Source organism: Dendrobates tinctorius, unplaced genomic scaffold, assembly GCF_039654945.1.
Source record: "Dendrobates tinctorius isolate UK_male_01 unplaced genomic scaffold, ASM3965494v1 ptg000126l, whole genome shotgun sequence".
NCBI lineage: Eukaryota > Metazoa > Chordata > Amphibia > Anura > Dendrobatidae > Dendrobates > Dendrobates tinctorius.
Genome location: NW_027361794.1, coordinates 7,512,759 through 7,537,344, shown reverse-complemented (window position 1 = coordinate 7,537,344; position 24,586 = coordinate 7,512,759). Strand labels below are relative to the sequence as shown.

The 24,586-nt window shown below is 44.1% G+C and overlaps 2 protein-coding genes across 4 annotated transcripts in view; one reads left to right on the top strand and one right to left on the bottom strand.

The window, feature by feature from the left end:
* LOC141047222 (uncharacterized) overlaps positions 1-24,586 on the top strand; it is a 371,014-nt gene that overhangs the window by 260,257 nt on the left and 86,171 nt on the right. The gene's annotated exons all lie outside the window — the stretch shown is intronic.
* The window catches only part of LOC141047243 (uncharacterized), a 29,367-nt gene continuing 21,096 nt past the window's right edge, over positions 16,316-24,586 (bottom strand). Inside the window, exon 7 of the mRNA XM_073542234.1 lies at positions 16,316-17,697. Within this exon, the coding sequence (XP_073398335.1) occupies positions 16,517-17,697 (1,181 nt within the window). The 3' untranslated portion in view covers positions 16,316-16,516. The remainder of the gene's footprint in view (positions 17,698-24,586) is intronic.

Genomic DNA, 24,586 nt, shown 5'->3' with positions numbered 1-24,586 from the left:
CCTTTGCAGCAGCTGCTTGACTTTGGCCACTAAATGTGAGTTTGTCGTCCACCCATACACCCAGGTCTTTTTCAGTGACTGTTTTGCCCAGTGTTTTACAATTAAGCACATAATTATACAACTTGTTCGTTCTACCCAAGTGCATGACCTTACATTTATCCCCATTAAAGCTCATTTGCCATTTATCAGCCCAAGCTTCTAGTTTACATAAATCCTCCTGTAATATAAAATTGTCCTCCTCTGTATTAATTACCCTGCAGAGTTTAGTGTCATCTGCAAATATTGAAATTCTACTCTCTATGCCCCCTACAAGGTCATTAATAAATATGTTAAAAAGAAGCGGGCCCAAAACTGACCCCTGTGGTACCCCACTGCTAACCGTGACCCAGTCCGAGTGTGCTCCATTAATAACCACCCTTTGTTTCCTATCCCTGAGCCAGCTCTTAACCCACCTACACATATTTTCCCCTATCCCCATTGTTCTCATTTTATGTATCAACCTTTTGTGTGGCACCGTATCAAAAGCTTTTGAAAAGTCCATGTACACCACGTCCACTGCATTCCTTTGGTCCAGTCTGGAACTTACCTCTTCATAAAAGCTTATCAGATTAGTCTGACAGGAACGGTCTCTTGTAAACCCATGTTGATATTGGGTCATAAGGTTATTCTTCTCCAGATACTCCAGTATAGTATCTCTTAGAAAACCCTCCAGGATTTTACCCACAGTTGAGGTTAAACTTACTGGCCTATAATTTCCAAGTTCAGTTTTTGTCCCCTTTTTGAATATTGGCACCACATTTGCTATACGCCAGTCCTGTGGTACAGACCCTGTTATTATGGAATCTTTAAAGATTAAAAATAGTGGTCTATCTATGACTGTGCTTAATTCCTGCAGTACTCGGGGGTGTATCCCATCCGGGCCCGGGGATTTGTCAATTTTAGTGATTTGTAGACGCCGCCGTACTTCCTTCTGGGTTAAGCAGGTGACATTTAATGGAGAATTTTTATCCCTGATCATGTTATCCGTCATGGGATTTTCTTGTGTAAATACTGTTGAAAAAAGTCATTTAGCATATTGGCTTTTTCCTCATCCTCATCCACCATTTCACCCAGACTATTTTTAAGGGGACCAACACTATCATTTTTTAGCTTCTTACTATTTATGTAGTTAAAGAATATTTTGGGATTATTTTTACTTTCTCTGGCAATGAGTCTCTCTGTCTCAATCTTTGCTGTCTTGATTTGCTTTTTACAGAATTTATTTAATCTTCTGTATTTATTTAATGCCTCATCACTACCTACTTGCTTTAATTCTCTAAATGCTTTATTTTTATCTCTTATTGCGCCCCTTACAGCTCTATTTAGCCATAGTGGTTTCCTCCTATTTCTCGCATGTTTATTCCCATACGGTATACAGTATATTGTACACAGGTCCTATTCAGGATGCTAATAAACGTCTCCCATTTTCTTTGTGTATTTTTATGTCTCAGGATATCGTCCCAGTTAATTGCACCAAGATCATCTCTCATCCGTTGGAAATTTGCCTTCCTGAAGTTTAGTGTCCTTGTAACCCCTCTACTACACATCTTATTAAAGGATACATGAAAACTTATTAATTTGTGATCACTATTACCCAAGTGACCCTCAACCCTTACATTTGATATGCGGTCTGGCCTGTTGGTTAATATTAGGTCTAGCAGTGCCCCCCCTCTTGTTGGGTCCTGAACCAGTTGTGAAAGGTAATTGTCTCTCATCGTTGTCAGAAACCTATTACCCTTGCTGGAACTGCAGGTTTCGGTTCCCCAATGTATTTCAGGGTAGTTGAAGTCCCCCATAATAATGACTTCTCCTTGAGTCGCTGCTTCATCTATTTGCTTTATGAGGATATTCTCTGTAGCTTCCATTATTTTTGGAGATTTATAACAAACCCCTATCAGTAATTTATTATTTTTCCCCCCTCCCCTTATCTCTACCCACAGGGACTCTACATTTTCATTAGATTCATATATATTATCACGAAGGATGGGTTTTAAGGATGATTTTACATATAAACACACGCCTCCCCCTCGCTTATTTGTACGGTCATTTCTGAACAGACTATAGCCCTGTACATTAACCGCCCAGTCATGGCTCTCGTCCAGCCATGTCTCAGATATGCCCACCATGTCATAATTATGTTCCAACAACATCAACTCCAATTCCTCCATCTTGTTGGCGAGACTTCTGGCATTAGTATACATGCACTTTATGTATCTCTCTGTACCTCTATTCTTTCTTAAATTATTAACTGTTCTAACCCCACCCCCCATGCCACCTCCACCCCCAATGTCTCCACCAACCTCTGGATCTGAGAGCGTATCCTTCCACTGGAAGGGGAGATTTTTAGCTAAAGCTATGCTAACTCCCTTGGAAGCAGAAGAGCTGGTGCTATTGAACCAGGTTGGGAATGGAGAGCGAGAAATATCAGGAGATCGGCCTGTTTTAAAGTGGGTCTCTTGCAGAAAAGCAATTTTGGGTTTACTTCTCTTCAAGAGAAGCATGATTTGACTCCGTTTGGCCGGGGAGTTTAAGCCCTTCACATTAAAAGAGGCTAGTGTCAGGCTATCAGGCGTGTGTAGACTTGTCATGGCGGGAATGTGCGTGTGAAGTCTAACCTGGTTGACATATATTGTACCATTGCAGTAAATTCAAAGAACAATTTCAACAGCATAGTAACAAGTATAAACAATTTGGATCTTATCTGCAGCAGGGGGGGTCCCAGTCTCGAATTGAGAGCAGACAAGACAGTCCATAGGGGAAACGAAGGAATGTCCAGTGGTGATCTCCTAAAAAGAAAAAACTTAAGAGATTTGGGAAAAAAGTAAGATAAGCGCAACCTATTATAGGCTGCGCTGTAGCAAAAGCGCAAAAGACCAAACAAGAAAAAACATCAACATCCGAATCAAAGCCATTGAGTCAGCGGGAGGAGGAGTGACACTTCCACGTCCAGGTTTTGGAGCGTCCTTCATTCTTCATGTCCCTCCTCACCCGACATCAGACGGCAGATCCTAAAAGAAAAGAGCTTTGTAAAATCAAGTAGCAGGGCGTCTCTGGGTTTATTTCTTGAACTTAGGAGAGCCTGTCTTTTTCTGGACCGACCAATCTTCGGCCCGTTTGAGTTGTGGGAAGTTATGAGAAGATTCCAGAGGCATCTAGGATGGTACCTCTACAGGTGGGATTTTCAGAATGTCCCACGCTTTGTGAAGGTCTTCAGGTGATTGTATAGCGACTTGTCTTCTATCTTTGATGATTGCTACTCCGAACGGAAACAGCCATCTGTAGGGAAGCTTGTGTGATTTTAGAGTATCAAGTAAAGGTTTCATCAGCCTTCTCTTAGCCAAGGTTGACGGGGCTATGTCTTGAAATATTTGGAAAGGGGAATTGTCATACGTAAGAGGGGCCATTTCTCTTGACTTAGTAAGGACGGCATTCGTGTCCACAAAGCTGAGGAGGCCACTGATGATGTCTCTTGGAGGGTCTGGAGGTTTGGGCTTAGGCTTTAATGCTCTGTGTACTCTTTCTATAACTATTTTATCCGCTCTTTCCTGGCCTACTAGAGATGAGAAAATTTCTTTTGTGACTTTTTTGAGGGCTTCAGTAGCGAAGATTTCAGAAATTCCTTTTATTCTTACATTTTTCCTCCTGCTCCTATTTTCCTTGTCTTCAATCGCTAAAAGGGTATTGTTAAGTTGCTTTTGATGATAGGAGACTTGATTTCGTAGGGTCTCTGAGTATTCAGCCAATTCAGTTTGGGCAGACGAGTGATTCCACCCTATCTCCAATGTGTTTCAGATCTGATCCGATTCCTGTTATCTCCTGGAGAAGGGGCTTCATCGCCTGAGCCAGTGATTTCTTCAAAAATGATCTGAAGATGGGGGCACAATCCAATGACTGAGTTTCTTCATCTGAACTGTCCTCAGTTAAATCTGAAGTGTCTGAACGCGGCTGGTCCATTGCTTGGTTTGGAGGTTTTTTCATTAGGGGTTGCTGACTCAAAGTTTTTTCTTTAGGTATTTATCGAGTTCCCCCTGTTTGCACTCTTTGCTACTATTCGGGAGCACTTTGACACGCTCTTTGACTGTTTTAACCATATCGAAGATTGTGAGCGTGTCAGCGAGGAATCGCCACTGGGTCATTAGAAAGATTACTGCATCGTTAGCAAGTTAAGCATGTTAGCTGCTTTTTAATAAAATTGCGTATGTTTCATGGAGAAAACTTAAGAAATATGCTGTGAGAAGCAAAAGAAAAATAGAAAAACAAGTGCAATGACGTTGAAAGGTCAGTAGGTGGCGAAATCGCCACACATCTGGAGTTATGCAAGAGGTAAACTGTCCACTTCAGAGAATATAAAGAGAAGAAAGCACCAAAACGAAATAAGAAAAATTTCTCTCAATCTAAGAAAAATGTATGAAGTCTATACTTTGTGAGAGTTCCCCTTTATTTTTAGAGGATGGGGGAGACAGTGGGGAGAGAAATATCAAATCCCCGTTTATATTTCCCAAGTCTTTCCCCGTTGCTGTGTCTACTCTCTATGAGGTTAATAGGGAGAAAATGGCGTCTCCCTTTCCTTGTCCAGTGGAGGAATTGGCGCCAAAACAGAACTAAATAATAAACTCTCCTTTGTCAGAGAATTAAAATAGAAATTCTTGTAAGAGGGTGTTCAGGGAGGGGGATGGAGCGACAAGAGGCTTCCAACTATCTACTGACTAATTATTAAGGGAGATCCCCGTCTCCTACCTCCCTGATGTGCTCCTCCGGGTTGAATCTCCAAGAGGCAGGGGAGAGGGAACCGTTCCCCGTATGTTGCTCTGGAGTATTTTCGGCGTCTTGTTCCTGTGGCTGAGGCACCGGGCTCGACAGCACCTGGAACACCGACCTCCACCGCTGAACGATCGTCCACCCACAACCGGCGCTCTCTCTCAGGCTTAGCTAACCGCCCGTCACCAGCCTCCGGTAGCAGCCGCTTTCGTCTCCGGTGGGTAAGCGGGAAGACCGGGAGGCTCTGTATTCATCGCTTCTTCTCGCGGTATGGCAGGCTCACTGTGGTGGCTTCCACCTTCCTCTCGCCCGTCGGGCAGACTCTGCCTCCCTAGTTGCAGCCGGAGCCTTCTCTCACCTCAGGCTCTTCACCCGCTGCTCGCTGTAAATTGCCTCATGCCAGCGGCTTGTTCTCTCAGAGGCCCCGACAGGCGTGCTCCTTGTTGTGGCTTGTGACCTGTCATTCCTCAGATTACGCCCCGCTTGTCTGTGGGAAGTATGTGCCCGCAGAGAGGGTCTCCCGGGGTCTGGAAACACTGTCAGGTCTTCTCAGGGGGGCGATGAATTACCCCTGGAGCAATTAAGCCCTGTTTTTCTCTAGTTTTTCTTTATAATCGGGTCTGGGGTCAGGAGCCCAGACTCCATGCGTCCTCTCCCACTCGTACCCAGGCAACACCCCCACGAATAACAATTTTTGATGACAGTGGTGGAGAACTTTTGAAGGTAGCCATGTGCTTGGCTTCAACATCTTCATCAAGTAACCTTTTGAAATCAGTGTAGAGAAGAGCAGGGGCAACAACGCCTTTGGTATCATCATTAGCTGTCCTAGTGCAGAATTTCCTAATACATACAGAAATACACCAAAGAACAAGTTTTAGGATCACATATGCAACAAGGATACAGGCAGCAATGTGCAGCAAGCTTTGTAAAGGGCATGTCACACTAAGAGATATCGCTAGCAATATCGCTATAACTTGTGACGTTATAGCGATATTGCTAGCGATATCTCTGTGTCTGATACTTACCAGCGACCGGCTCCCCCGCTGGTTATCGCTGATCGCGCGAGAACGTTCAGGACTGTTTCTCGTCGTCAGCTTCCTGTGGCGCTTCCTGCTGTGAGGACGAGCGACGCGTGGAGCCGGGCGGGAGGACGCCGGATCGCCTGGTGTGACAGGTAAGTAGCGATCCCCGTCCCCCTCGATGTCGCTAGTGAGATCTGCCTGTGTGGCAGCTCACTAGCGACCACTTAGCGATGTACCAGCGATCCTGACCGCGTCATATCGCTGGCCGGGATCGCTGGTACATCGCTAAGTGTGGCAGTACCTTAAGATCCCAGCTATCCAGCCCCCAATTCCCTTAAATCAATTGGCTGGATTGAGAAAGGAGAAGGTGTCTGACCACCAACTGTCCTTATTACGATCATTGTCTTTATCATATTGATCTCTGAGTCTTTGAATATCTTCTAACTTTAACTTCATAGTACTGTTAGGATCTATATGACAGCAAGCGGGTCCAATAACCTGACACATACCACTTTGTGCTGCTGTTAAGTAGTCCAGCACTATAGTATGTTGATTAGTGAATATGATAAGTTGATTTTGGACAGCAACAGTAGTATTAAGTATGTCCAATATATCCCAAATTTGATCATCTAGATAGTCTGTGGCCCTGACCAATTTATCCCACATTTGTGTAATCATAGGGTAATTGAAAATAGAACTGACAATTTTATTGGCCACACTCATCTGTACTATATGTGGTCTCCCTGAAGGGCGGGGTGAATTGTCCGCAGCTCTTTTGCATAATGTATGTTTGGGTATAGCCTGTGTATCCAACTGTTTGTTAGGAATAACAAAGGTGGCCGGGGTCAAGCGACACCAGAGTCAAGTACCTCTTACTCCTACTGGCAACCATTTATAAGCATTGTCTCCACATACCCAGAACATATCATCAGGTAAATCTCATAGGGCTGAATGTTGCAGTACCAATCTATGAATACACATGCATTCTGAAGCATACACCAAGTTGGAGATTGCCCTAAAGGACTACAATAACCTACATCAGGATTTCCACAAGTGGGGGGTTCCTGGCACATATTCAGAGGACTCATTTCAAGATATATTGCCAGGAATATTGGCACAGGTTTTGTTAGAACCCTGTGGAAACAAATTAGAAAATTTCCATGACTTATTATGTAACCTTCTTTCTAACAACATTGGTTTGAAGGCATCAGTTGAGTGTGAAGTTACATTAAAACTGACTTGTAAACCATACGTTGGAACTTGCCCTAGATTGGTTAGACTATTCTTAGGTACCCAAGCCCCTCCTTTATAGGCCAAATATTGAAGGTGTGTACTGCTTCCTGAAAGGTTACCTTGCCACCAGGGGTATCCCACCCATCCCACAATAGGTATACCAACAGTAGTATTCCATAACTTAGCATTATCTGTGGCATTATTAGCGAGTGTGTCAGAACAGTTAGTCAAAGCAAATAACTCCTCAGGTGGAACAGGGATAGCCAAAAAGGGGATGCTCGTGGCTGACACTGGTGAATACGTGCAGATCCAACAGTCTGCCAGAGACTGGGAATTGTCCAACAAATCTCTTAGTAATTTCTCATGATGTTGTACTGTATAAACTTATTATTCAAGGACATTGGGGAATTTAGGCTGTCCCATGCGGTTACCAATAATAATATGGAAAATGCGAAAGACCAAAACATTATGCCCCCTTTATTTGCTATTGGCTTGTTTAATCAGTTTGAAGTGCGATGCGTGGATCCAAGTCGGTCTTCCTTCTAGTTTCACTGATGTAGATGTGATGAGGAGGACCTGATAGGGACCGTCATACAAGGGTTCTAGTCCGTGCTTTCTGACATGTCTTTTCACGACTACCAAATCACCAGGCTTCAGGTTATGACAGGTGTCGGTTTCTGCTAAATCTGGAAGAGAAGAAACTAGAGCATGGGTGTTAGCAAGATTTTTAGTAAGCTGAATAACATATTGAACAGCACGGTCAGTTTCTTCTGTTAACTGCTGAGGCTGGAAATTTGCAACTGGGGGCCTAGCACCAAACAATATCTCATATGGGGACAAGCCATATTTTGCAATAGGGGTAGTACGAATGTGGTATAATACAATGGGTAGGAGCTCTGGCCATGGAGCCGTAGTCTCCTGCATCATTTTGGTCAATTGTCCCTTCAGTGTGCCATGCAGCCTCTCAACTTTCTCACTGGAATGTGGGTGGTACGGAGTATGGAGGGCTACAGTGGATCCAAGCATTGTCAGAACTTCTTGGTACACATGAGAAGAAAAGGCCGGACCTTGATCACTTTCAACAACTTCTGGAACCCCATATCTGCATATGACTTCCATCACCAGTTTCTTCGCTGTGGTTTTTGCAGTCATGTTGGTAACAGGGAATGCTTCTGGCCAACTGGAGAACATGTCAACAACAACCAAACAGTATTCATACCTTCCAGACTTAGGTAATGTGATATGGTCCACCTGGAGCCTTTGGAAAGGATAGTCAGGCTTAGCAAGATGCTTCAGGGGTATACATTGAAGTTCAAAGGGATTGCAAGTCTGACAGATATTACAGGCACGGTTGAGCGCTGTCAAAACTGTGGAAATTCCCGGGGCCCAGTAGAATTTTTGCACCAGTGCGAGGGCCTGATTCTTTCCTCGATGTGTAGTCCCATGTGCCCATGTAGCAATAGCAGGGTACATCCGCTTAGGGAGACACACGAGTTGGTCCTTTTTCCAGAGACCATTATCCATACGTGCACCATCAGTCTTCCATTGCTTCACCTCTTACTTTGGAGACATTCTCTGCATCGTCATTAAGCGGTCTTGCGGGGTCCGACAGAAAACTTCAGTTTGTTGTAGATCATCAGGTTCTTGTAGGGTCAATGCTTCTTGTAACTGTTTATGATGAGAGCGTGTGGTCACCATAGCTGGTATGGTTGGTTCAACGGGTAAAAGACCAGTGGCTTTTGCTTGCATATCCGTAAATGTGTTGCCAACAGTCTGTGGACTGTTCCTAGGACCGTGCGCCTTATCTTTGATAATGGCCACCTGAGTAGGTAATTTGATCGAATCCATGAGGATTTTAACAGCTTCAGCATTTTTCACTGGGGTTCCGGCAGCAGTAATAAACCCTCGATTGGCCCATAGAGTCCCATAATTGTGAGCAATACCAAATGCATACCGTGAGTCCGTGTATATATTAGCCCGTCTGTTCTTGGCCAAAGTACATACAGTAGACAGAGCCTGGAGTTCTGCTTCTTATGCTGACTGTGAGGGCACTACAGTGTCCTCTGTGTTAACAGCATATCCCGTGTGGAATCTACCAAACTCATCAGCATATCTTGAACCATCCTGTATAACACCAGATCGGGATTTGGAAGTGGATCCTCACTGACATTTGGTGGAGTAGCTGTTTCTTCAGTCAGAAGTTGGGAACAATCATGTTGGAGATAATCCTCATCACTGCCATCTTTCTTGGGGACCAACAGTAAAGTAGCGGGGTTGATTGTAGTACAGCGATGCAACTTGACATAGTCATGCAAAAAAGATGAACACTGCAGCCATAAATGTCGTTGCACAGTCAAATGTCTTGGTTGCTGAAGTGTCAGTATTGCTGCTATGTCATGCGGGGCAAAAATGTGCATTTCATGTCCGAGAATTATGTCTGCAGTCTTGTCAAGCAACGAGTGAGTGGCGTGAACTGCCCTCATGCAACTTGGTGATGTTCGGGCCACAGGGTTGAGGCGGGCCGAATAATAGCCCACTGGTCGTTGCCTATTGCCTTGTGATTGTGTAAGTACCCCTGCTGCGTGTCCTTCATTCTCAGACACATACAAATGGAACGGTCGAGTATAGTCAGGGATGCCCAAGGCAGGGGCGGAAGCAATAAGCCGCTTTAACTCAGAGAAAGCACAATGGAGGCTTTCCATACAAACCAGTGATCTTTTCTTATAGTTCATTATGCATTATACCATCTTTCAAGGCGTTGTAAAGGGGTTGCATTATGCGGGATGCATCCGGTATCCACTGACGACAATAAGTACATAGTCCAAGAACACGCTGGAGTTCAGTTTCATCTTTTGGGAAAGGGAGCTGACAGCTATTTTTCTTTCTTCTGTGAGGTGTCTGACACCCTGAAGGAGACAGTGACTCAAGAATATCACTTGACCAAGGCAGAACTGTAGTTTTGAGGCCGAAACCCGACAGTTCAGTGCTGCCACATGCTTGAGGAGGCTAACAGTGGCAGCAATGGCTTCCTGCTCCGTCCATGTACACAACAAAAGATCATCCACATACTGAAGCAGTGTGACCAGGGTGTGATTTAACTGCCAGGGCAAGAGACACTCGCTCATGTTTTTTGCAAACTGGGACTGTTTTGGGCCCCTTGTGGCATAACTGTCCATGTTAAACTGTCGTCCCTGATAAGTGAATGCAAACAGAAACTGGCAATCTGGGTGTAACGGAATGCTAAAGAAGGCATTGGTAAGGTCGATGACTGTAAACCAAGCAGCATCCTGGGGTATTTGGGACAAAAGAGTATGTGGATTAGGCACCACTGGAGTTTCCAGAACAGTAGCTGCATTAACTGCCAGTAGATCTTAGCACCATTATCAAGTAACGTTTGTATTTGTTCCTGGAGGCCCCGCTCCTGATCATGTTTCAAAGGATATTGATGGACTTTGGGAAAAGGGGCACCAGGTTTGAGAAACAATTTTACTGGTTCTACAGGCATTTTCCCTATATCATTTGGCCCTTTTGACCAAAGTTGAGATGGTATCTCAGAGGTATGGGGTGTCGTTGATCCTCAGGCAATATTGGGGGTGGATCTGGGCCTATCAGGGCCATCATAACTGTGGGAAGGGCATGCAAAATACAGATTTCCTCACTGTCTTCATCTGCATAGGGATTATGTAACGTAAGAACCATCTGATCATCATCTTGGAATTGTATTCTGGAGAACTGCGATAATAAATCTGCTCCTAGTAGATTTACTGGACATGTAGGAGAGATTACGAACTGAGCAGTAACCTTGGGGAAGGGTCCCACAGGGATGGGTTTTGTAAGAGTATGTTTATTGGGTCTCCCATCTACTCCGATTAAAACAAGCTCTTGATCTGAGAATTGAATAGGGATAGCCGTAGGTACATCTGATGACTCGATTAAAGAATTGGCCACCCCAGTGTCTACCATGAACTTAACAAGGGTGTCCCCTACAGGGAGCGTGACAGATGAGCATGCCCCAGGTTTGGTAGAGGATTTTATGATAGCAGACCATGGTTGGCCACCCCTTCAGTATGGACAATTATCAGGATTTTGAGGCTGTCCGTAACCGGAGTATCCGCTAGGGTTCCCAGTATTTAGGTTACGATTGGAATAGGGAACTTGAGGGTAGTATCTATCAATGGGGGTATGACAATCTCTCTGAAAGTGGCTGAGTCGGCCACAGCGCCAGCATTGCAGACGAGAATTGGCACGGCGGATCTGGGGAGTAAGGTTCCCAGTCATAGGATTAGGAGAGATATTTGAGTAGGGAGCTGAAGTTTGAGGGGGAGCTGGAGTTTGCTTTGTGTGCCACTGATAAGGAACCAGCTGTGTGTTCGCAGCCGCAGTGGGGACGGTGGTGGGAGCTGGAATTGGAGCAGGAGCTGGAATTCCTACAGCTGCTGGTTTGTTTTTCTTTCCTGCTGATGCAGAGCGGGTTAAATTCTTCTGAAAATATTTTACTACTTTTAATGCATCATCCGGAGTGGAAATCTCAACATCAGGTCTAACTGACATTATCGCCTCTTGCAATTTGGGTTTAAGGCCGGACATCAAAGCTGCCACAAAAAGGTGTGTAAGGGCTTTATTATACAATGAGAATCCCAGATCTTTAAATACTACCATAAGACGCCCATAGAACTTCTCGGCAGTCTCCCCCTTGTCCTGTGTGACATCTGTGAGAGAGGTAGCTTGATCCGCTAGTCTATCTCGTGCCCAAACCTTTAAAGCATTGCAGAAATCAACACCACTCTCATAGGTTCCCCCATCCAGGTTCACATTATGCCACCCTCGATAATTGGAAAATACCCCTCCCCAGCTTTTACTCTAAATATGTGTAATAGATCTCTTCGGGGAATGTAATAAATCTCTCGATTTGCTGACATTTGCCTGTAGAAGGCCATGGGGGAAGTCTCTGGATCGGGTAATTGATTGCAAAGGGTGTCTATTTGAGATGGGGTAAAGGGGGTATACATTGGCCTGTCAGGAGTAGTTTCCACATTATTCTCTTCAAATTTGGATATTACTGACTCAGGGGCAGGAGGAGGTGGAGGTAGTAAGGGCACAAGAGGCATCTGCTGCGGAAGCGGGGCAAGAGGCTCTGTTACAGTTAGATTGTATTGCCTGATGGGCCGTTAGGCGGCTGTCGAGGACAAATCGGACCTCCTCCAATTTTATGGGGTTTTCCTGTATACACCGCTCTATTGTTAATACTCTGACCTTGGCGGCATCCTTCCTGGGATCTTGAAAAATACCGGTTTAATAGTATGGCCACTGTACGTTGAGGCATCGTACCGGGGTGGACAGAGGAGGCATACAGGATTGAGTTCTGAACAGCCTCAGTAAGCAATTGTTGGGACCTAGGAATATTGATAGGATCATATCGTGGTCCCACTGCATGTATTACATAGACACGGCAGCTGTCCTGCTCTGGTTGCTGCGACCTGTCCTGTTTCTACCTGGCCATACATTTATATATACGAATCAGATTCTTCCTGTATCATGGGTCCGCCTTTCTGTGAAATTTTTGCGGCAAGTCCTCCAGCATGGTTGATTATTTGTGGCATTTACCATGGCTCCAACGTGCTGCTTCGTGATATCCCCTGTCCCTATCCTAAAGAGCATATCATAACAGTGGGGTTCAGGAATAACATTGGAATATATTTCCTGAAAATCTTCTATCTCCTCTGTGTATCCTGTCTCTGATCGAGTGACTAAAGTAGGAGGGGGTGGATACTCATAACCACTAGCAATATTAGGCATAGCAGGGACAGGTGCTGGCGGTGGCTAATAATAGGTGCCATCAGTGTTTAGCAAGGGGAAGGTGGGGGCTGCGACTCCAGGTCTCTTTGCTCCACAATTGTAACAGACCTCTCTCCACTGAGGATTAGTAACTCCGCATATGGCACAAATCCACCCAGCAGGATCATAGGGTGGGGGCGCACTGAGTTTTGGCAGTCCAGGATATATTGGTGCCCTGGGGTTAAGCACAGAGCTTACAGTCGGGAGAGGCTTGATTTCCTGGGGAGGGACCTTATCATCTAGCAGGGAGACCTCTTGTTTCAGATCATCATGTTTAACTGTTTGTCTGCCTGACGCATTAGTCTCAGTTCCCTCTTCTTGAATCACTTTCTCAATTCCTTCTTGCACCACAAAACTTCCAGTCTTTGTCACAGTGGTAGACAATTTTCCTTTTTCAGCATAGCAATAACAGAAACAATCAGAATTCACTTTCTCTTCAATTTCCACATAATTTTCATAACACAATTCATGTGCCAAGCCACGGAATTCTTCAGCGTCTTTAAGCAAACCATCATCAATCAACCTCCCTTTATTCTTTTTAACACCTTTATCCCATAGCGTAGGCTGTAGCCTCCCGCTCTTAGGGAATCCCAGAATCAAAAATATTTTTTCTGCGTTCCTGACAGATTTCTTTCCTCGTATTTGAATCATTAGACTAACAGTATCCGATCCTTCACACATTTCCAAACTCTTCTTCCACGGAAACAGAATTCTCTCCTTTAGAGCTAAATATCCTTACTTCAGCTGTGCACAGTACTGGAGCGGCCGTTCAGTCTGTTCCACTGGGTCTATCCCCCTCTGGGATGCCCAAAATTCAATGCGGTACTCAATGAAAGGAGGGTGTCTTAGACTATCCCTCCGATCACCTCACTTGGTTACACACACATATATATATACACACACACACACACACACATACCAGAGTTACGTATCCTACCCAATCTTCGATCACCTCACCACGCCTGATACTAACAGTGATCAGGATTTCAGGATATTTTGACTATAAAGAGTCAATCACTGGTCAATCTGGGGTGTCCATCCCTTATGAGGTACGGTTCGAACACTGGGCCCCCAAAAGGACTGCACCTCTACATGATTCTACCCAAGAATCACCCCACCATCAAGGACAAACCTCAGATCCTCTTTGCAGCATCAAGCACAGGAAAACCACACCAAACGGTCAGTCTGTACAGTATAGCTGCCAACTTACCGTAGTTGTCGTGGGAGATGATCAGTCCCAATTTTACAGCACCTGTGTCCGGTCCGAGGGCCCTTTGTCTTGTTTTCCTCCGGGGGCAGAGTCATCCTTATTCGGTGGCCCCACGTTGGGCGCCAGCTGTGAGGGAGGGCTAAATTAATACTTCACGGTTGACCAGGTGATTTCCAAATTAATCCACAAGATGTTGCTAGCAACTGAGAATGACCAGACGGAGATGTGTCTCTGTATGGGAGGATCAAAGGAGATCGCTAACCCCGTTTATTATGTCACCTTTTTTTATAGTTTTTTGCTTAATTATGCAAAGTACATAGCTACCAATAGAATCGTCATGACACATTTACTTTATAAGCCAGTAGTATTGCAAGAAAACCGGAAACTACATTTATGTCCATATCTACGTAGCATAGAGAATAGAACAATAGCACATTCTTCAGGGTCTCATATCTTGTTCAAGCTGGAACAGTCTGGTTTCATAACAATCATGAACTTCCCCCTAGTTAAGTTACAAAATTTTTCTGGTAAACAACAAAATGGCGTCGCAAACACAAAAATGGAGTCTTTGAGAACAAGATGTCCCGTACATCTCAATACTGTACTTCACAGAACTATATTTGTCAAGAAAAAATTCTCAGGCTGGTAATAGCCACATCGTGTGGTATATAGAAGAGTATAGACTAACAACATCACAACTCACCCACTTGTGAGAGGAGCGCCAGGGATATTTATCCATAGTAATGAGCATTTTAGTATCTCTGATGAAACCTGGCCGTGTTCTCACAAGTGACTGAAGGTATAGCTTCACCCATTCTTTTCTTTCATTGCTCCGGCGCTCTCCCTATGGAGGAGAGGCCAGAAATAGCAGCCAGTGTGCTGCCATTGGATAATTACCCATTTTGAAAAATGCACGCTGTCCCTTTAGAAAGCAAGGGGAGCACGCGCGCATGCCCTAATAGCTTTGGCTGAAGACCTGCCGACAGGATGTCAGGAGGTGGGGGAAGGGGAGAGAACTGAACGCTGAGAAGCAGGATGGGACACACAGGGAGCCGGCTGCAGCACAGGGACAGCGTGCAAGGCATGAGGGGAGTGCCCTGAACGGGTAGCAGCGGCAGGCCGAGGCACAGATCCCGGACAGGGACCGTGTGTAACAGTTACACTTAAATACCTGAGTTCTGTATGTGGTCTACAGCCTTTGAATATATTGCTCTATGTCTTGTTTAGTAGGGATAGATGCAATATGGTATACAAGTCAAATATAGCATTCCCCATATTAGAATCCCTTGTGGCTGGAGGGGATCAAATTTCCCTGTGAACTAAGCACTGTGTAGCTGTTTTCTTGTAAGGACAACATTAAGGCAAGCTTCACACTAGCATTCGGCAGGGCTGTAGATGGCAGCCTACTTCCTTCCACCATTAAGCCCCGCCCACTGTCACACCTCTTCCTTCAGCTCCATCTACATCTGCATGCGTCCCCTATCTTTAACATTGGGTACGCAGGCCACGCAGATGTATGCTGACGCATCCGCATGCGTCGTTTTGACGTACCCGCCATCCGCAACAAAATGCAACACATTGCGTTCGTGCAGCATCAAAATGACGTATGCGAATTCGTCAGCATAGATCCACATGGCCTGCGTACCCAATGTTAAAGATGGGGTACACAGGACGCATGCAGACATAGGCAGAGCTGAAGCAAGAGGTGCGGCAATGGGCGGGGCTTAAAGGAGAAACTACGCAGCTCTGCTCTACGCAAATGTGAAACCAGCCTTAGAAAGAAGTCTGTGCAGGACCTACAAGCTTGAGCTGTCTGGCATCATGAGGGTTAAGACTGCTTTTTCCAAGATGAAGTGAGGCAGTAATGGTGTGGGAGCAGGAAGATGAGGCCTCCAATAAGAAACACTGCATACCAGATGTGCTGATGGAGGTGGAGGACCTCAGAATAACCTCTGATTTCTTGTCTTTGTTTCCTATATCAGACGTCACGATGGAGGCTGTAAACTGCTTTTAATTCTCTGCAGAGAGTGCTCTCAGTGTGTGCATTCTCTTGATGTTATGTCCAGGCCATGTCCATCCTATTGATGTTCAAAACATCTGAAGGTGGGAACAGTGAAGCCAGCATTGATTGGGCGCAGAGGTTGTGTGATGTAATAATCCTATGTGAGCCCTGGGAATGCAAGTTGCAGCACCAATGGAATGACGCCAGAAAGGGAGGTGCGACACGAGTATTTTTATTTTAACAACGGCAAACATGAGAAAGGAAAAGGGATTGTCTTAGTAGTGGACAACCCATTTAACAAGATACACTTTTTGGTTAAAACATTTCCAACATTCTGAACATGAAAAAAGGCTTCTCCCCTGTGTGAGTTCTCTGATGTTTATTAAGAGTTGATTGCCGTGTAAAACATTTACCACATTAAGAACATGAAAAAGGCTTCTCGCCTGTATGATTTCTCAGGTGGTTATCAAGATGAGCTTTCTGTATAAAATGTTTCCCACATTCTGAACATGAAAAAGGCTTCTCACCTGTGTGAATTCTCTTGTGAGTAAGAAGAGATGATATCTGCACAAAACATTTTCCACATTCTGAACAGGAAAAAGGCTTTTCCCCTGTGTGAATTCTCTGATGTTTGACAAGATTTGATTTATCTGTAAAACTTATTGCACATTCTGAACAGGAAAAAGGTTTCTCCCCTGTGTGAATTCTCTGATGTTTGACGAGATTTGATTTATCTGTAAAACATTTTGCACATTCTGAACATGAAAATGGCTTCTTTCCTGTGTGGGATCTTTGGTGGTTATCAAGATAAGCTTTCTGTTTAAAACATTTCCCACATTCTGAACACGAAAATGGCTTCTTCCCGGTGTGGGTTCTTTGGTGGTTATCAAGATAAGATTTCTGTTTAAAACATTTACCACATTCTGAACATGAAAAAGGCTTCTCCTCTGTGTGAGTTCTCTGGTGCCTAACCAAATCAGGTTTATGGTTAAAACATTTCCCACATTCTGAACATGAAAAAGGCTTCTCTCCTGTGTGAATTCTCTGGTGCTTAACCAAATCTGATTTCCAATTAAAACATTTCCCACACTCTGAACATGAAAAAGGCTTCTCCCCTGTATGAGTTCTCTGGTGGCTAACAAAATGTGATTTATAGTTAAAACATTTCCCACAGTCTGAGCATGAAAAAGGCTTCTTCCCTGTGTGATGGATCTGGTGCTTAACAAGATCTGATTTCTGGTTAAAACTTTTCCCACATTTGAAACAAGAAAATCTATTCTCTACTGTGTGAACTTTTTGATGTTTAAGAAAAGATTTTTCGAGGGGAAAATTGCCATATTCATGTGAAAATGGCTTGTTTGCTTTAGGATCAGTTTGTTTAATGCCTCTTTTGTGACTGTGATTTTCCTCAGTAGTCGGTAATGAATCAGAAGATATCACTTGTTTCAAAGGATCATATGACAGATCTTTGGTATAATGGGTTGATTGTATATCTGCATTAATGACATTTACTTCTATTGTATCATGTGGGATTGCAAGATGAACAGATTTAAAAATTGAAGATTTCAGCTGTCCCTCTGATCTCCTGGTACAGTCATCTGCCAAGAATACAACCAAATTATTATATTTGAATAAAATATCCTTGAATGTTATATTTTTTAAAACATTTTTAGTTAAACTGTCCATAAAAATGGCAAGTTAGGTAAAATATTGATTTATTCACCAATACAATGATAGTTCACAGTCTGATTGAAAGCGTCATAGGATGAACCAGTAGAGCGTGATGTTTAACTGTTTGTTCATTCTGCCTATGGAATATGGAATAAAAAGCCACCAAAAAATGTTAAGTAGGCGAAAATAATGCCAATAAAAACTTCTACTCATCTCACAAAAAAACAAGTCTCCACTCAGGTCCATCATCTGTCAATGTAAAACAGAGGTTTCCACATTATTAAAGGCTTTTGAAAAACAACATGGCTTCCGCAAACCAATCCAGCAAAATCCACTCTCCCAAAGTCATATCTCCCCCTCGCTTCTTGTAGTGTGCTCAAACCACATTTAGCATCCATGTATTTGGCATTACTATAGTGAGAACCTACTTACAATTTATGGTGTGTGTGTGTCTCCTGAAGCAAAATCTGGACACGTTGTGTTGAGCAATAAAATGGCAAATATGCAATTTTCACTGTATAACATCCGATGCGTACTAATTAGCAGAAAATGGCTGTGAAGTCAAAATAGTCACTACTCCTAGAGATTAATTCACTGAGACTTATAATGTCCAAAATGAAGCCACTCTCTGGGGATTTCTACTGCTTTGGTTTTCTGCCATTTTGTCATATTAGGGCTTCCGCAAATAGTATGCCCCATCTCCTCTGGGATCTGCTCCTGCGACATCTATTTCGGTCACCAGGAGCCGCTTGTTCATTCTGCAGGCAGCAATGGTAATGGATAGTTAGAATCAAAATCTCTGTCCTGCCAATAAGATTAGGGTGCCTGGAACCAGTAGTACCATCCAGTCTGGCAGTATGGGTGTGTGCTGTCCAGCTGGAGTAATCTACTCCCTGCATCCACCAACTGGAAAGCATCACACTCTGATAAAGCTCAAAGCATATTGCTGGAAGTTACCAGATACAGCCTTGTTCTCCTCTGGTTCAGTACTCGTGGCCAGCTCCCAGCTTGCGTTTTTGTTTCCTGTTGTGACCCTGGCACATTTACTGAATACGCTTGTGTCTTATGATTTTGTATATTCTCTGTCCTCCTGTTCTGACCCGGCTACCTGACTATTTTTCTTGCAATCTCACACCACAGAACAGCAGGTATCACTGTGGCCCAAGCCTATGGGTTTCTGTGTAAGTCCATATCCATGTAGAGGGGTTGAAGGATGTAGGTTAAGACAATCCCTGGGATCTGGAAAATGGTGTCAATCATGCAATCCCTGTTCATGGCGCCCATCTTTTGAGCTGTCAGGTGACCAGGAACAGTGCCAAATTACATTATGTGTGCAAACTATTCCAGCAAGATCTGAATTCAAATATCTAAACGGTGCTCCTTCGCTTCTTAACCCTGCCATGTGCCCAAACAGTAGTGTATAACTGTAGATAGGGCAATGTCGGCTTCAACAGAAGTTGGAAAACATTTTTAAGGCTTATATATTTCCTATTATCTTCTGTGAAGAATTCCAAAGATCACCACATAAAGCAACACACGTCAGATTTGAAAAATAGCCCCGATAGGGAACATAAAACTGGCTGCGGGAAGTGGTTAAATCAGAGTATTTTGGACACTAACTACTGTACTAAAAAACTGGGAATATAGATAATAGTATTTACTGAAATAAGCAAACGCAACAGTCTTTTCAGAAAAAAAAAAAAAGAGTAGCTAGTGGTGAAACCTCTCTGGGGTAATTAGAGAATGTTATTCAGTGGCTCTTGGCAATCTAAACTATCAGAAGACTTTCTAGAAGAAATAATAGACATTTAAAGAACTTTTTATAATACTGCAGAGCTGAGGTGTCTTAAACTGAGACCTCGGACATTTGGAAGAAGAAATGGAGACCTTTTATTAACCCCTTTCTGACATTGGACGTAATGATCCATGTGACCTGGGCAAATTTGACCATGGACAGACAATTACCTCATCACGATCACAGGGGTGCGTGGGCGATCGCTGCTGGGTGTCAGCTGATTCTGACAGTTGACACCTGGCACTAGGTGCCAGGAGCTGTCACACACCACTCCCGGGCACTTTAATCCCCAAAATACTGCGATCGAACAAGATCGCAGCATTCTGGTAGCCGTCACAGAGCCGACAGTCCCTCTGCCTTTGGATTGGAGACGGTATGACACGGGGTCCCAATCATTGCCATGGTGACCCAATGTCGTCATGGCAACATCTGGGTCACCAGAGCTAGGAAACTTGCTGATCATGCGCAGTGCATGATCGGCAAAGCAAGTCCCTGTCAGTGCAGCGCTGGCAGCTTCTATGGCATGCAGATGCTGATTCATCTGCATGCTCTAGAAGCTATCAGTCTACAAAAAAACGATAGTTCCATAGTGGGAGAAAGTAAAAATGTTAGAAAAAAGTTTATATTTTTTTTAATAATTGTAAAAATTAAAAAAAATGTAAACAATAAAAGTACACATATTTGGTATTGCCGCGTCCGCAACGACCCAACCTATAAAACTGTCCCACTGGTAAACCTCTTTAGTGAACACCATAAAAAATAAAAAAAGGGCAAAAAACAATGCTTTATCATCATACTGCCAAACAAAAAGAGGAATAAAATTCAATCAAAAAGACGGATATAAATAAACATGGTACAGCTGAAAACGTCATCTTGTCCCGCAAAAAACAAGCACCATATAGCTCCATAAGCGGAAAAATAAAAAAAAAAAAGTTATAGCTCTCAGAATAAACGGATGCAAAAATTATTTTTTTATATAAAATAGTTTTTAATTGTATAAAAGCACCAAAACATAAAAAAATGATATAAATGAGGTATGGCTGCAATATTACTGACCCGAAGAAAATGCTGCCTTATCAATTTTACCGCACATGGAACGGCATAACCCCCTCCAAAAGAAATTCGTGAATTGCTGGTTTTTGTTCATTCTGGATCCCAAAAATCACAAGAGAAAGCGAACAAAAAATGTCATGTGCCCGAAAATGGTAACAATAAAAACATCAACTCGTCCCGCAAAAAACAAGACCTTACATGACTCTGTGGGCCAAAATATGGAAAAAATAAGAAGATGGGTCCAAGCTGAATATTTTTCTGTCATCTAGGATTCTTAGATAAGGTTCCCTGATGTATAGAGCTTGAATCTCGTCCACCCTTCTTGCCGTTGTAATGGCTACAAGAAGTGCCGCTTTCTAGGATAATCTGTCTATCTGGATCTGGTCTATAGGCTTAAATGGTGGAAAAGTTAGACCTTTCAGCACTATGTTCAGATCCCAAGATGGGACCATGTTGGGTTTCTTTTGACGGATTCTGGAAGCTGCTGACATGAATCTCTTTATCAATCAATTATCTACTAGATTTTGGTCGAAGTAGGAGCTCAGGGCTGACACCTTGACTTTAAAGGTACTTGGTCTTACATTTTCTACAGGATGGCTTATCCAAAGGGCTAATATTTTTGCTATGTCTGGGTGGAAAGAAATCGATGGGAGTGGATCCATACCATGTTGAGAAGGTTTTCCATACTTTTGGAATATATAGCGTTTGTAATCGGCTTCCTACTTTTCTGTAAAGTGGATATGACCGCATCTGAAATCTCAGGATTGTGGTTTCAGAAGCTCGGCTTCCAATCTTAGGCTGTGGGGAGCCGGGTGAAGGATGGGACCTTGATGTAGAAGGTCATGCTTCAGAGGTGTAGGATCAGAGGTCCTTCTGATCTCATCAGTTTTAGGGCTCTGAACCAGCTCCTTTTTGGCCAGAGATGGGCAATCAGGATAGTTTTTACCCTGTCTGTTCTGTTTTGCAGAGTACTTGGTAATAAAGGTATTGATGGAAATGCGTATGCCAGTCTGTAGTTCCACGGGTGAGCGAAGACATCCACCCTTGACTGGGTTTGGCTTGGACCTATGGAGAAGTACCGCTCTGTCTTGGCATTCCCTCAGTTTGCAAATAGGTCTACCTCTGGGAGACCCCATTTCTTGGATATAGCCTGGAATACTTTCATATTAAGGATCCATGCCCCTGGATCTGTATCTGTCCTGCTCAAGAAGTTCACTTTGACGTTATCGGATCCTTTCAGAAGGAGAGTCGATAAGGACAGGAGATGTTCTGTCCAACACAATATTCTTGCCAAGACCTGTTGATGGCTTTCGTATTTTGTGATGCCCTGATGACATATATGGGCTACGGTGGTCATAGTGTTGGAGTAAACGCAGATATGAGTTCCCTGGTTTAATGGTTCTGCTACTCTCAGGGCTTCTTCTATCGCTCTCAATTCTCTGAAATTGGAAGACTGGTTGTCCATCTTTTTGGGCCAGACTCCCCGAGATGTTACAGCTCCCCAAACGCATTTGCTGGCATCTGTTGTAATCTACGTCATAGGATATTGGATCCAGGGTACCCTTTTGCCAGGTTTTCTTGCCTGAGCTACCAGTTGAGGGATAGCTTTACGTGCTGTGGAAGAGAGATCCTTGTGTTGAGAGTCTCTGGACTTCTGTTCCAGCAGGAGAGAAACTTCTGGAGCACTCTTGAGAGGGCCTGAGCCCAGGAAACCGCCTGGATGCAAGAAGTCATCAAGCGATCCCAAAGCTGACATGGCAAATCTTATGGTCACTCTCTTCTGTATTTTTAGCGTCCGCACTTTTGATTTTACGCATAACTGCTTGGTGACCGGGAGAAAGGATTTTAGGTTTTGGGAATCTAGGAGAATTCCTAGAAAGACCTTCTTGGTTGATGGATTCAGGTCTGATTTCTCTTGGTTTACAATCCAGCCTAAAGATGACAGGGTATGCAGGACTGATCGAAGAGGCTCTTTTAGAGTGGCATTGAAGGGAGCCATGACGAGGTTGTCCAGGTAGGGGACGATACAGATGTCTTGCTTTCTGAAGAAGGCTACTACCTCCGCCATTATTTTTGCAAATATTCGAGGCACCGATATGCCGAAGGGAAGAACCCTGCACTGGAAGCGATGTATTTCTTGATCTAGAGTAACCGCAAATCTCAGATACCGGTGGTATGAGGGATGGTTGGGTATGTGGTAATATGCCTCTTGGCGGTCTATGGTGGCCATGGCAAAGTCCTTCCCAATCAATGGTATTATAGTCTTGGATTCCATTTTGAAGCACCGGTACACAGTGTGTTGATTCAGTTTCTTTATGTTGATGATGACCCGGTAATTCCTGCTTGTTTTTTTTTTTTTTTACCAGAAACAGCCAGGAGTAATGGCCTTGGCCTCGCTCTGCTTCTGGAACCGGTTATTACCGCCGAGAATAACATCTGTTGGAACTCTGTATACAGAATCTTCTGAACCCTTGCAGACGGAAGGTGTGTTACTTCTAGCCTTTGTGGGGGAAAGGAGAATTCTATTTTTACTTCCCCTCTGACTGAATCCAGGATTTTCCAGTCTGATGTTATGCCCTGCCAGTTTGGGAAGTGGTTCGAAATTCTGCCCCCTACTTGCTTGGCGTCATTTTCTGTCTAAGCGATGGCTCTGAAAAATATTTTTTTTCCTTACCCTTTTAAGGTAACCCCATCGCCCGGTTTTACTCTTTCCCCTGTATTGAGGGGTCTGAGACTGGGGTGGACGAAAAGGTTTTTTCTTGGGTGGTTTTGGCTGAGGAAGATTTTTCTTCTTGTCGGTTACTTTCTCCAGTAACTCATCCAGTGCAGGCCCAAACACATTCGCCCTTGAAAGGAATAGAGCATAGCTTAGATTTGGATAGAATATCACCGCTCCACATCTTCAGCCACAGGGCTCTTCGGGTAGTATTGGATAGAACCGATGTCCTTGCCGCAATGCAAACCGCCTCAGTCGAGGTGTCTGACAGAAAGCCTGCCACCTTCTGTAGGAGAGGTAAAGATGTCAGAAGATCTTCCCTCGGGGTACCATTTCTAATATGGTCTTCCAGCTGTTGTAGCCAGAGAAACAGGGTTCTCGTAACGCAGGCAGATGCAATGTTTGTTTTTAAAGGAAGCTGCTGATGCCTCCCAGGACTTCCTCAGTGAGGGTCCTTTTTTGGCTACCCTAGCTACCTGGATATCTACATTAGGGACTTCAATCCAAAACTTTGAGGTGCCTTCATCCAGGGGGAAGCGATTCTTCATCTCGCCTGGAATGTTTAACTTCCTTTCCGGAAATTCCCATTCATCCAGGATAAAATTTTGGACGTTGTTGTTCCTTATTGACTTCAGACCACCAAATAAATCATCCTGGACTGAGCAGGATGGTTTCTCCTGCTCAACCCCCATCGTGTTCCTGACCGCTGACAGCAGCTCCTCCATATCCTCTGAGGAAAAGAACAGTTTCTTTTCATCCTCCATCTGACTCAGAGTAAGTTCACTTTCCTCCCTCCAGTCCCCAGAGACTGATGATTTCAGCTTCTGAGTCCGAGATGTCTTCAGGGGCATATTTACTCTTTTTTGAGATGGCGGGCCCCCCCACAAATGACTGGGAAAAGGTAGCCAGAGAAGACTGTATCTCCAGTCGCACCATCCCTCTTACTTAATCCATCAGGGATGGTTGTTCCTCCCGGACAATTTTCTCTGTGCATAACTGGCACAAGACTTTCTTATAACTGGAGGGGAGTTTGTTACTGCAGATGGCACACTTGCGGCTTGCAGTTTTTCCCTTTGTTTTGGTGCAGGATCTTTGTCTCCCTAGAAGAGAGGAGAAGGGGGTTCCCATAAGGATGTGTCCTGAACCAAAGACGGGTACCCCTTTACTAGATATACTCACTGGGCCAGGGTTTGCGCTGGGCTCTGCAGATGCTCAGGGAAGACACATCTATTATTCAGACCTTAGTCCTATC